Source organism: Cyclopterus lumpus, chromosome 11 (genome assembly GCF_009769545.1).
Source record: "Cyclopterus lumpus isolate fCycLum1 chromosome 11, fCycLum1.pri, whole genome shotgun sequence".
Taxonomy (NCBI): domain Eukaryota; kingdom Metazoa; phylum Chordata; class Actinopteri; order Perciformes; family Cyclopteridae; genus Cyclopterus; species Cyclopterus lumpus.
The window spans coordinates 16,434,176-16,448,566 of NC_046976.1; the positions used below are offsets into that span (position 1 = coordinate 16,434,176).

Below are 14,391 nucleotides of genomic sequence, written 5' to 3' on the forward strand. Positions count from 1 at the left end.
ATTTATGTAATCCTCCCTCCATTGTGGGTTCGTGTTTTTACATTACCTCGCAGTTATCTCACGCTAAACATCAACGCGCATTCAGGTTTTACACTGAAGGTCGAGACCGGACGTGGGGGATTGTCTTTGCCACTTCACACACAGAGAGAAACCCCCTCCCTTTCTCACCCATTCACTCCTTGTGTGCAGTGTTTTTACACTGAAAGGTAAAAAGAAAAAAAAGAAAAAAGATGCGAATTCACACTGCGACTTGTTCACCGTCAGTGAGCGGATACTTCGGCGGGCGGGCTGCCGCCTCCACCGCCGGTCTGAACCGCTTCGCGTGACATGAACGTTGCCATTCCACCGGCTGATGACTCTGCTGCCTTGCAGGTGAGGAGGCTCGTGTCGCCTGTTGCTCTTCTGCCCATCTGCCCCGTGTTATGTTGCGCCGTCTGTCCTCTGCTACGGTGGCTGCCTTTAAAAAAAAAAAAAAATGTCATTTTGTGCATGCAGGAAAATGTGTTTTTGATATATATATATATATATATATATATATATATATATATATATATATTGATACATAGTGTAGACATTGTATGATTATGAATGTGCACTCGTGCTTGGTAGTTTGCGTTCTGCACCCCCCCCCCCTTCACAATTAGACATCATCAAGCTTTGATGTGGTGTCGGCAGCTCAGGTGGGCTGATGCGTGATGCTTTCAGAGGGAGTTCGTCGCGCCAAACGCCATTAAAGAAAAGGCAATTTAATGTTTTTTTTAATGGTTATTACCGAAGATGCACACAATATAAAAATTAAACAAAATATGTGTAAACGCCATGCGTTCATTCGGCGTGTAAAGAAGCCTCAATGCGTTATCATATATTTGTTTTGTGTGTGCAAAAGTCCAACTTTTGTCCTGCTTCTCCCCTGCAGTTTCTTCGGGGTCTCTTTTTCCCCCAATAAAATGCACCGCGGCCTATAGCGTTTATAAAAGTTTAAAAATGCTCCTGGAATAATTGTTGCTCGGTGTGTTCGTTGTATGCCGAAATGTAACGTCGCCCCTACGGATTGAGAAGCTGTGTTTCATTTCACTAGAGGTCTCGCTGTTGCTCGCCAGTGCAGATTGATGCATTCAAATACCACATTTTTAAATGGAAGTTTTTTTTTTTTTTTTGCGTGACGTGCTTTCCCCATTTATGAGGCGCATCGGGGCCACAGTTTTATTGCAACCGCTGATCAAACATTGCGTCTATTTGGGATGCTAATTGTTCTGTTGTCCGCTGCTGTTTGCTCAGGGCACAACAGACACGACAGGCTGTGTTTTGCAGAGCCATGTCTTGTCATATGAGAGCAGAGCTTTCAAATCAAATGTGCATTTGACAATTCATTATAGTTGTGTTGAGGTGGGGAGGTTTTTCCACATGTGAGGCAACAGCTGGATTCCCTATAAGGATGCTCTGTGTGTCCCTGCTGTGGTTCACCAACCTGGAAGGTGCATCCCGGCCCAGAGGGTGTTGCGTTGATTCATATTTTGGTTATTATTCCGCCTGTCACATTCTCAAGGCGGCAACCAGACGAGGAAAACCCCACACCAATTATGGACTCCTGTCTCATTGGAATAGAGAACGCGTCTTGGACAAGCAGCTTCAGGCCTAATGTGTTTATTTGTTTGGGCGTGAGTGTCAATTGATATTCAAAACCAAAACAACTTCTAGAAATAGCTGTTTTTTTTATCCTTATGGACCCTGGCGTTTTACTCTGGTAGGAGAACATCGTTGGAATAACAAGGGAACCGAAATGCCTCAAGTACATCGAATGAATAGCTAATGCTTGTATTTGATATTTGATGTTAAATCTTGTGAAATGTGTCTAAGCATGTTCACCAACCTGGAAGGCACTTTACCTCTAATACAGTTTGTGCAATTTCACACAGATATAAATACAGATGAAAAAAGTGAGAATACGATGAAAGAAAACAATAGGCGTGTGTGTGTGTGTGTATGTATGTATGTATATATATATATATATATATATATATATATATATATATATATATATATATATATATATATATATATATATATATATATATACACACAACCAGTTTAAGAGTAGAAACGACACAAGAATACTCTGCTCGAGTGCATGCACACATGTACGTAGAGCTTTCCACTTGCCGGATCACCCGAGACCAGCGGGGTCACAGATGATCACCTATTATTTTAGCCCGTTAGCCGATTCACAGCGTATAAGCCCCTCATTCTCACAGGTGAGCGATTCTGACCTTTCGCAATCTAACCTGGAGCGGCAGCGAAGCAGCTTCTTCGCCGTGAGCTCGTTGAGGTATGTCTGCTCTGCCAGCCCGGCCTTGTGATTCGTCTTGCTGAAAAAGGACAGAGGGACAGTAAGTGCTTCTCACCAGTAGGCTAATAATCACTGGATTTGCGAGCTCCTCTCTTTCCTGGGGAAAAGGCCATTTTGATGCAGGTAGAAGTCACCTTATTCTCTTAAAAAAAGGCCTCTTTTTTTTTTAAAGGCAGAGCTATACTAATCAGCTGTCACCCAGAGGCAGTGTATGAATCACACCTATTTATTAGCATTTTCATACGTTGATAATTTGTTGTTCAAATGATGATGTTGGAGTTTTAACAGTGACATCAGCTCTGGCATATTGACAGTTTGACATATTAATCTTGAGCCCTTGAGTTTACTGTTTTCTATCCGATCTATATGTTTTTGTTACAATAATGTCAAGCTTTATGCTTTAAAGCTGCATTAAGGGTTTAATTTGTTGGCCACATGGGGATCGCAGACCATGCTGTTAGCATGTATAAGCGACTGTGGTTCAGAGGTTCTGTGCTTGAATGTGTGTTAGTTTAGATCTCGATGGGCAGGTGGCAGCTTGCATGACAGCCTCTGCCATCTGTCTGTCTGTCTGTCTGTGTGTGTGGTGTGGTGTGGTGTGGTGTGGTGTGTGTGGTGTGTGTGGTGTGGTGTGGTGTGGTGTGTGTGACAGGTGGCAATCTCCGGTTCTGACGGGGAAGAAGCCAATGCGGAAGTTCCTTGCATTCACTCCACTGGCCAGCAGGGGGCGATGCCTCTGGTTGCAAAGACATGTTCATTTCGTAAAGTATGGTCCTATTTAGAGTACAATAAACTGTAACGCTAAATCCAAATTGTCGAACACGCAACTTCAAAACCAACGGGCGACGTCAAGACGACTACGTCCTCTTCTCGTATGCATATGGGTGAATATTGTCAGGTAGTGTACAGCGCTTTGAGAGGTCCAAAGACAAGTCCATTCACATGTAATTATCTTATTACATTTTTTTATGGCTGACAAGTTATCAAAGATCTGCCAAATTACACATCCAGCAGACTATGCTTAAATTAGCCCAAAGATCTCAAAGCGCTTCTTATTCCACAAGAAGTTTTCTTAATCCATCAGAGAGGAGACTAGAAGTGACTAATTGTTTAGATGTTAAGATCGCATACGGTTCCAACAGCATTTCAATGGCTATGCAGTCAAGTGTGTGTGTGTGTAGTTGTGTAGTAACAACCCGATAAACACTGAAATATAGTCGTGAAAATGCTTGTTGAAATGCAGAAACGATGGTTAAGGCCTCAGTGTGCTTTAGATGAGATCCTTGTTGGATCCCCGATGAACCTCACAAAATGGACAATCCGACAAGCGTGCGCTCTTCACTCACGAGTGCTCCTCTGTTCATTCGTCTCACGGCTGCGTCCGTCCACTATGAATGCTTTTGGAGGAGCGACTGTATGAAAGTGCGCACTGCTATCCCCCGTTTCTACAAATCCTCCAGCCCACTTCACCCTCGTGAGACGGCATTCAAACACTCGACAGTTACCAATAATAGAGTCTCTGTCTCAACCCGTCAGTCCGCAAAGATAACGTGCAACGCAGGCTGAAACTCGACCGACGTGTTCTGTCGGGAGATGCAGTGAGTTAAACCGAGTAAGAGTAGAAGAGCTGTGAGCACGGAGAGTTCAGCCAGCCGCTAGGCTAAACGTGCACACTTTCTAATGGCCAGCAGGGGGCGTCTCCTTTTGTGCGATTTTATAGAAGTCGATGAGAAAATGACTCCTCCTCGCTTGATTTAATTCCTCAGTAAACATGAATTGATGGTCTTAATTGCTAGTATCAAGTCTTCTTCAATACGGCATGATGTTCATTCAGTGAATTATGGTCCCGATAAAGAACGTGGCTACGCTGTGATTGACAGGTCTCTACCGGTCTGGGAGTTGTCCGTGTTTTTCTTCTTCGAACTTTAACCCTTCCTCAGTGTGTTTTTTTAGTTCATGGAAGTTAATCGTAACAATTTAGTCGCCTAAAAATCACACTTCTGGTGTAAAAAAACCCAGCAACATAGCGAAAGGCTTTGTGCTGCATTCACGTGATGTCGGAATAATCCGAAAAATAAGTTCTCAACTACGAAAGTAAACATGAACCCCTCCTTAATGTGGAACATTAACAACCCCTCAACCCCCCTCCAAGGCTCCGTGTCATCTCTAAGTCTGTGTCTATCCAACATTCATATCAATCAAAAACAATTAATATCTTAAATGGAGAAAGTTCTGCCATCCCCTGCAAGCTTTTTAAATAACTAAAGCATTGTTCCGTCTCTGTGAACGGGACGTTTATTCTCATGCCAGCCTTGAATCATTAAGCACCTTTAATGTACTGCTACATAATCAATGAATAATAGTGGGAGGTTTCATAACCCAGGCCAAGAATCCTTGAAACACTGGAAATAAAAAAAAATCTAACTCTTGCGGAGGTGTTGCTCAAGAGCCTCTGACCCGACGAGGAAACATCTCGGTTCCACACACTGCTTGAAATTCTGTGTCAGAAACACCAACTTCTCTCTACCTTCTAAAAACGTACGATTTCAGAGCATAATACAAATCCCGTATGTGTATGGAATCCACTGGTTACCCTGCTGCATTCAATTTGGGGTTTAACCAAGGATTTCACAGGCTGAAACGTGAGTTAGTTTTAAATACTGCAGAAGACGAGGGGAGACCGCTTAGTTCTGGAGGTTAAGTGGAATCATGTCTCGGGTGGAGGGAAATTAAGAAGGACTTCTCTCGGCCGGCACAGACGGACACGTTGTTATTTAAATTTTTTTCACGTCTAATGTTTAATATGATAGAACAGAGCAGGGTCTGAAATGATCAGCCGCCAAACGCGGGGACGTTGTTGGCAGCGGTGGGTAACTCCTCAGAGAAAACACACAGCGTGTGACTGGATAGAGCTCCACGTTTGGATGGAAGCGCTGCTATTGGCTCTAGACACCGAAGCCGCTCCAGTTCCCACGTCTTGCTTCAAAACAATGCGACGGGGAGGCGGCGGCGGCGTCCCGGCCTAACTGCTCTCTGTATGAATTGAAATGTAGTGACGGTGTAATGTTGCACTCTGGCGGGTGCATCCATGTATACGCGATGCGTGCATGTGTCCCGCTACCTTCCCACGAACCCCGTTATTAAATTGATTTTAAAAAGTGCTTGTTCAAATTTGGCAGACAACAAAATAAAAGCTACCTGGAACAGCGGCAGGCAGTTAGAAATGTATTAATTTCAGAGGTCATGGAGGTTGTATACTCTCTCTCAGTCCCGGCTGGCTTTTGAAGTTTCCCCACCTGCATCCTGGTTGGAAAGTAGTCTTATTAGTCTACTAAGGGCTGAAAAGGACCTTTTCAGCGCCATAAAAAATAGTCTACTAGTGACTAGTAGACTACTTTTCAAGGATTTAAAAGGTAATTCAGTCCTTAGTAGACTAGTATACTAAGGACTGAATTACCTTTTTAGATCCTTGAAAAGTAGTCTACTAAGGAACGACTCGGTATAAATAACAAGACCGTGGCGATGGATAAAAGAAACCAACAATAACCCGTTGATGGAGGGCAGAATAGTGTTAAGTGGGAAGACGTTCTTCAACATCTCCAGATACAGTCTGCAGATTCCACTCAAGTGTATTTTAGAGCTGTTGGAAATGGATTAGCGCATTCAGCCAGTGGATCACTGGGCACCAGCTAATAAGTTAATTGATTTCTGACCTAAATGCAAATCCTCTCTATTTGATACACTCAAACGGCATCACGTGTGCGTGTGCGCGTGTGTGTGTGCGTGTGCGTGTGTGCGTGTGCGTGTGCGTGTGCGTGTGCGTGTGCGTGTGCGTGTGCGTGTGCGTGTGCGTGTGCGTGTGCGTGTGGTGTGTGTGTGTGTGTGTGTGTGTGTGTGTGTGTGTGTGTGTGTGTGTGTGTGTGTGTGTGTGTGTGTGCTCGTTCGTTCGTTCGTTCGTTCGTGGTAATGAATGTCATCCAGAGCAACCGTGTGGCTCATTGATGTGTTTTTAATAGTTTTTGGACAACAATGGAGCTCTATCGCACCAAGGACGTCGGTTCGGGTCTTTTCATGAAATTTATCAACAGAACTTTATATGATTAGAATATCACCAGACCTTAAATAACAACTAAGAATTTTAAAAGAGAAAAAAATAGATGTCTATGAGCCTTAAGCTGTTTAGGACCAAACTGCTGGTTAAACTTACAGAAATAAGGCTTCACGCAGCAGCACATTCGTGTCATCTCGAGCTAATGGCTTCAAATTCTATCTGACAGCTCAATTGTTTTTAGTCACGCCGGCTGTAGGGATGGAAATACTTTGGCGGTCCATCACTTTGGTCCAGATTGAAATATCTCAAAGCATGGGATGGATTTCTCTGACATTTGTACACGCATCTCTGCTGCCCCGAAGATGAATGATTGTGTTGAGTTAAAAATAAAAAATGTTTTATTGTTTCCTAGCATTAGGTTGAAAGAGTTTTGAGTGAAATGGCTCGGATGGATTGCCGTGAAATTGTGCACGGACATTTGTGTTTCCGTCGGGGCGAATTGTAATAAATCTGTTGATCCTCAGACTTTTTATCTTTTCCTCAGGCCAAAAATGTATGACCAGATACCTGCAAAGCATGAAATAGCCATTCTCTTGTTTTGTCTGCGTTTCTATGAATAATCGCTGTTTCCTTTTGGACTGCTTCACAATGTAAGCCACCTTGCGTTTCATCCGTTGAACACTGTTCACGTAGAACTAGCAAATTGTCAGAAAAATCATCTCAACAAAATGTCATATTTATAAATATTTAAATTGTATAGTAGGATCATTCTGTGTGGAGCCACTTGCAGCTTTTGTTATTCCCCGTGTGCAGCAAGTCATTTATGAGATGGTGTTGGCCAACGGTAATAATGAGGACGCGTGTCAGAAGGTCATGCCTCCCATTAGCCCCGTGCAGGCGTAACAGACGAAGCCTGTCTCTACACAACAGCAGGCTCTCGTGGCAGAGCGGCAGCTGGGTAAACAGCTTGCTGTGGGCCTGGATACGGCCGCCAGGCCCTCACAAAAAAGACGATCCCTCGCCTCCTCTACACAAGGCCGCTGTTGCACGTTATTGCACTGTCCTGAGCCGGGACGCGGGAATGAAAGATGCTGGAATGAGGGAGAGAGTGTGTGTTTGTGTGTGTGTGTGTGTGTGTGTGTGTGTGTGATGATGAAACCTCTACGTCTATTCCTCAAGGTCTCTTAGAGAAGTCTCAATGCCCTCTAGTTTACAGAACATTAAATAACGTGAAAGGTTGTTTTTCTGCCGAGCCCCCAATGCATCGTGAACGAACTCGGACTGTAAAACTTTCTGTGTCCACGATTACGTCTTCCTTTTTAAAATTTTTTTTAAAAAAAGCGCTGCCGGGCTTAATGAGAAGAGATGGTGAAATCATTGCAGTAAGCACGAGAAGAGAATAGTGTGTGCGTCTTTCTGTGGATGAGCTGTCTCTTTACGATCTCCAACAGCGAGATGTGTCTGAGGTGGAGGATGTAGAATTAGTCACTTTTTGTTCACCACACATCATAAATCATGTTGTTTACATCCTTAAAAATAGTTAAGTGCACGCGATGTTGTTGTGGAGATACTATCTGCTGGCCTTATTATTATTTTGTCCGCCCGCTCCCTTCTTGTGAACGTGATAAGCTATTGTGAGGTATTTCTTCAAATTTGGCCCAAATGCACACCTTGACTAAAATAAATTTGATTTTGGTGGTCAAATGTCAAGCTGTGGCCTCACAAACTTTTTGTGGATGGATAACTCAAGAATGTATACGCTACTTATGACAAGTTCACGCCGACGTCGAACAGGATAAAAATGATGACATTTTGGAAAGACTTGTGAAACTTGACTGGTTTGCAGAGACACAACCGCGAGGCGATACTTCTAGTTTTCCTACATCTTTCGCGGATAGAAAGTTACAACTGTGTTTATTTAGTATGCATAATATTTTTAGGTATAAGTGAGCTAGACAGTTGGAAGGAAATAAAAGGAGAATATATATTTTTATGGACCTGATCTCTCCGATGCCTAATCTATTTTTAAATAGTCTGTCTCACAGACGTCTGTGCATCACATTAAGTGGAGATAATGGTCGCGCTGCACTGTACACCTGATTCTGAGAGGATTCTGCAGGCAGACTCTGATGCTCGTTGTCGTGTTATGAATTGAAACGGCTGGCTGTCGCTTTTGTGAACCGTGCAGTTTATTTTACGAGTTTGCACACAACTCGGAGACATTGACAACCAGATTATAATTAATTATAACTACATAACTATGTTCCATGCAAACATAAATCCCATATATTAGCCAAACCAGGATATTGTACATGTGCAGCATTTGTTCAACAACGTCAACTCCTGTTCATAAGTTAAACAAAAGTTTAAATGATAAAGGTTTTAATGATCGACATCCTAAAATAAAAGTGGAGAACCGTAGGCTCGGGATCGGAGGAAATCCAGTATACATTTTAAATAATGTCGCCTAGCTTTCAACTATGGAGGCAGATGATTGCTCTGTGAATGACAGCTGTCAAAAAATGCCCACTTCTTTCCTGATACAACATTAAAAATGGCATTAAGGGAAAACTTCAGGTCATCTTTTCCTAATGTGGAATAGATTCAGCTGGAAAACACATAAAAGTTGCTTCATCAATTTCTATGCAGGCCTGTTGACAGCTGAGCGTGAGCCTTTATAATTTAAAGACATTGATTTAAATATTTGATCATAAAAAGTGGTCAGGACATCCACAAATGTCTGATGGTGATTTTTCTCATTTGACTCATTTGTTGAGTTAAAGAAACCTTGACAGAGGATCAGTATCTGGATAAGAGATGAGAATACACGTTCCTATAGCATAGGCCTAATATGAGTTTGTACTTATTAAACATAACGGGGACAGTGGTATGCATGTACAAAACATAACGGGGACAGTGGTATGCATGTACAAAACATAACGGGGACAGTGGTATGCATGTACAAAACATAACGGGGACAGTGGTATGCATGTACAAAACATAACGGGGACAGTGGTATGCATGTACAAAACATAACGGGGACAGTGGTATGCTTGTACAAAACATAACGGGGACAGTGGTATGCATGTACAAAACATAACGGGGACAGTGGTATGCTTGTACAAAACATAACGGGGACAGTGGTATGCATGTACAAAACATAACGGGGACAGTGGTATGCTTGTACAAAACATAACGGGGACAGTAGTATGCATGTACAAAACATAACGGGGACAGTGGTATGCATGTACAAAACATAACGGGGACAGTGGTATGCTTGTACAAAGTACAATACGTATTGACAGACGAGGCATCGTTTGTAGTGAGAAACAGACCAGAAACTGAGTGAAGTTGAATTGGATTAAAATCTTTTTTAAATTAATTATTTGGCAATAAAACCGAGTGAATGATGGCAAACGGCAAAAATGTCTGATCCTGCTCAGTGTGAAGGCCAGTAATGGTACTCAAATGGAAAATCACTGGTATTTTTGCACAAAAATATAAAACTGTACTCAATGTCTCACCTTCGTACTGTTGCCTCTGAAACTCATGCAGATGGGAGACGTGTATCCAATTAACATCATTTGTATCTTGTTTCTCTAATCCAGGTTAGTATGATGTAAAATGTAAGTACCCAAAGCAGCCCCTTGTGGTGTTTTTGGGTCTGAATGCATGCTTAGGCACAGTGCTGTGGAGAAATGCTAAAATACTCTCAATGATGCATCTATCATGCTGATGTTGGGTAATGTTTACCATATTCATCAACGTAGTATATTAGCATACTAAAGGCAGCTGAGGCTGATGGAAATGTCATTGGGCCCCAAGTGATTACATCCTGTGGGGACCATGGACGTATCCACGGTAATCCATCAAATAGTTGTTGAGACGTTTTCACCGTGAACCAACGCTGTCAACCTCATAGTGGCACAAAGTCACTCAGAATAATCCTCTGAACACCATGAAAGCGTCTGGAAAAAAAATCAATCCACCCCATATTTGACGAGATATTTAGTCTGGACCAAAAAAGTACCAGCATTGTCATGCATGAAGCTCTGCCACTATAGATGCTAAAATTGTCTTTATAATTGTCATGTGGCAATATATATGTCCCATAAATTAACAAATTGATTCTCCGAGTAAGTACAGAGCCCATAATTGTTCAATTACATTTATATTTTTCATACACAAAAGCATCTTGTTGAATAGAGACGTGTATATAAAAGAGTACGTATTACCCTTTTTAAAAAACAGAAACTCTAATTATACCAATACTGATCTTGGCTCCACCAAAATATATTTACCATGTCAGTTCACAACTCAACTAACAACGTATCACCTTTTGAAATGGAGATGTCCTGTGCGAAGTAGCTTGTAAAAAAATCTGTGTGTCAGATTTGGTAGGCTATAGCTGTTATTTAAATCCGTCAGACACAGATTTAATCGATATTTAAGTTAATATACGTTTTGAATTGGACAGCACATGCTCTCTATGTAAAAAAGCTTGGATCACACTCTGGGCCAGAACTTGATTTGGACATCATTACTTAAAACTATGGGCTCCTGTCTTTTGATGATGGTGATTATGAAACAACAAATAAAATGCATAAAAAGTCCCCTTAAGCTTATTTGTTCACCTTGTATTTCTGTGTAATCTGATTTCAGGCCTCAACGCAGCATGTTAACACCCGTTCACACTCCAGGATCTCCAGTGGTCAGACAGTGAGGACCAGTCGCCACGATGCGATGTGTGTGAGGGACCAGTGGCAGTGTTGCGGCCCCAGGCGGGATGCTGCTGACGGCCGGTCAGTATGACTCTGCTGGACTTGTGGCTGTCGCGCTCCATCCCCATGTGCCTGCTCCTCCAGAGCCTTGTCCTCATGGCCCTGTGCTTCCCCTCGGCCAGCATGTGTCCAAAGGGCTGCATCTGCCAACGCGACCTCCACCTCCACGGCCTCAACGTGACCTGCAGTCAGTCCCGCCTCAAAGAGATCCCCCCCAGCCTCCCGGTCGACACCGTCCTGCTGAGGCTGGACCACAACCAGATAGGCGCCGTGCCGGATCAAGCCTTCCACGGACTGAGGCTTTTGAGGGAACTCAACCTCTCGTACAACGCGGTGGAGACCTTAGGGGAAGGTGCCTTCAGTGGCATCGAGGCCACGTTACAGGTGCTGGACCTCTCCCACAACCGCATCACTAGCGTACACAAGGATGCCTTCGCTCGGCTCAAGGCCCGCGTCATCGTGGACGATAACCCCTGGCATTGCGACTGCGCCCTCCAGCAGGCCATCGGTGGGATGGCCCACAACCACGAGGCCGCCGCCCGGGTCCTCTGCAGGAGCTCGGAGCTCCGTGACCATGAGAGTCGACCTTTCTTGGCGGTGGATACTGACCTCTGTAACCTGGCCAAAAGGACCACAGACTACGCCATGCTGGTGACCATGTTCGGCTGGTTTGCCATGGTCATTTCCTATGTCGTGTATTACGTCCGTCAGAACCAGGAGGACGCCCGGCGCCACTTGGAGTACCTCAAGTCTCTGCCCAGCAAGCCCAAGAAACCGGACGAGGCTGACGACATCAGCACTGTTGTCTGACAGATCGAATGAACACCACAATGTTTATTGTAACAGGACCCACATTTGTAGTGTTTACTATTTCAAACTTTTAGGTGACGTGAGCATCAAATCTGCTGAGAAATCTTTGTATTTTAGGGATTCTGTCTTATGTTCTTACCAGTTTGTTGATGTTTGAGATGAGATGAGAAGGAAGGCCAGAGAGTCTAATAGTCTAACACCAACATTGTCTTTTCTACAAAAATTGCATACAGAGCTTTGAACATTTTAATCTCAGGTTCAAACATTGACACGATAATGGCTTTTTCTAGATGAAAATTTGGAATATCTGATAAAAAGAAATATATTTGTAAGACTTGACACCCTAAACTTCATTTCCCAGAGCCCTCATTTTTGGTATCTCAAAGCTCCACGTTAAAATGTACACAGTTTTTGCAAACACTTGCTAAACCAACTGCTTCTTTCATTCCCCTTCAAATTAACTGTAAACTCAAATATTTATATTGACAGCATTTCTGAGGCCATTGCCTGCTTACGGAGACCATTTGACCTGTACATTGTGTTATATTTTAGACCAGTAAGGCCTTGGTTTTGGGGTATTCGGATATAAAGTAGTCTCCCTGCTTGCCTTGAGCTTTTTATTCAGACAATTCAAAATGAAAAAAAAACTTTATTTAGTAAATCATGTCGCAGGTAAAGAGAATACTGGATCTATGGAAGCCCATTTCTGTAACGAAACTAATTAAAGGTTTAGAAATTATTAAAAATGTACAATTTACTCAACATTATGAAATATTTTGACTTTTCTAAGTGCAAATTCTAAGATATATTGTGTCAAATGTATGACCTCTCAAAGGGAAACCTTTCAATCCTCCTCGTATCGTTGCAATGTGGGTGGAATGTGCAAATGAACAATATTTTGGCAAAGTTCAACAAGGTTTTCCTTTCCCACTCAAAATTATCATATATTAAATGATTAAATTAAATTAAGTGATAGTGAGTCAAAATTATAGCTAGCTTTAGTGGCAATACAAAGTTTACATTTACAGAATGTATTGCCCAAAACATTAGAGAAACAATACTTATATTTTAAATGTAGCAAGTGGCCATGGTGTCAGCAGGATAATCTACTTGTGTGCAGATATTGAACAATAATGCACTCTGTGGATGTAAATGTTGGTGCATATAGCCCATGCAATAGCATGCATTATTTTTCAATAATGGCATTATGGAGTATGCATTGTATACAGAAATGTAATAGTTGTAAGGCTTATCCAAATTATGATTTGTGCTTAGGCTTGAGAATAAGGCTTTTTAGCTAAAATTACAGGGTAAATTGGTGGCTCCCGAGTAGCTCCGGGATTAATCATTGAGGAGATTTTATGAGGAGAGTTCATGAGAAGAATGTATTGATGGTGGACATGAGAAAGACATAATGTTTTGTTATTACTACATGCAAAAAGATTGAGTTTCAACAGGAAATTTCTATAGCCACGTATCACTTTATCCCGTCATATCAAGAAACTGTTACACGATATCAGTATATTATATTAAAACGAGCAACCTTCTGTTATTATAACGACTCAGCACTTTAGCTCATTAAAGCCAATATTATGTCATGAGAAAAAGCCTGAAAAGAAGACAGAGATCAGTTCGTTGCTACATATTAAAGTGATTTGTAGCAAACCAAACCATGAGCTCACGGTCATAAAATAACACCACATTCTTACTCTCCAAAGACCAAAACCCAGATGGAAGGAGCTCTGATCTGAATGTTAAAATGGTCACCCTCGCTTATCACTATGCACTCACAGCGTATAAGCTTTACAGGCAATAGTGAGTGAATTACAGACACCGCACTGTAATGCACTGGGTTTTCTTTACCCCACATTTGCCTCTGAGGCAGACAAGCGGCTCCACCTCCTAACGAGAATGTTTCTGGATGAAGTGATATTGAAAACAAAAATGTTTCCTGTTCATACTTAATAAATTGGTTTGTATTAAAAAAAACAAGAAAAATACATCATTACGACATAATATCTTTTTGATATGAGACGCTGGGCAAATAGTTTTTGTAACGACGTCAACACAACCTGCCAATCGAGTGAGTCTCCATTAACAACTATACCCAAACACATCAAGGCACATAATTAAAGATCCACATGCCCTGAAAGGTTGTCCTGGAAAGCAAAGTAACAATTAAAATCACGTTAATGGATTTTTATTTAAGATCAATGTTTATTTATATAAGATTGATGCATCTGACGTGCAATGACATATTTTTTTAAACAACCTCATTTTTATTAGAAAAAACGAATTGTACATTTATCGAACGAGGAATATGTCACACTGTAATTATTTAATTATATCCCCAGAGACCTCACTCTACAAAAGCATCCATGCAGGTTTGCATGTTTTTAATC

General features: G+C 42.0%; 1 protein-coding gene across 1 annotated transcript; it reads left to right on the plus strand.

Moving 5' to 3' along the window:
- The first annotated feature begins 262 nt into the window (after positions 1-262).
- Positions 263-13,970, plus strand: lrrc3b (leucine rich repeat containing 3B). Its single transcript, XM_034545795.1, has 2 exons — positions 263-372; positions 11,061-13,970. The coding sequence occupies exon 2, from the start codon at positions 11,207-11,209 to the stop codon at positions 11,987-11,989; it is 783 nt and encodes a 260-aa protein (XP_034401686.1). The 5' UTR covers positions 263-372; positions 11,061-11,206; the 3' UTR covers positions 11,990-13,970.
- The last annotated feature ends 421 nt before the right edge of the window (positions 13,971-14,391 follow it).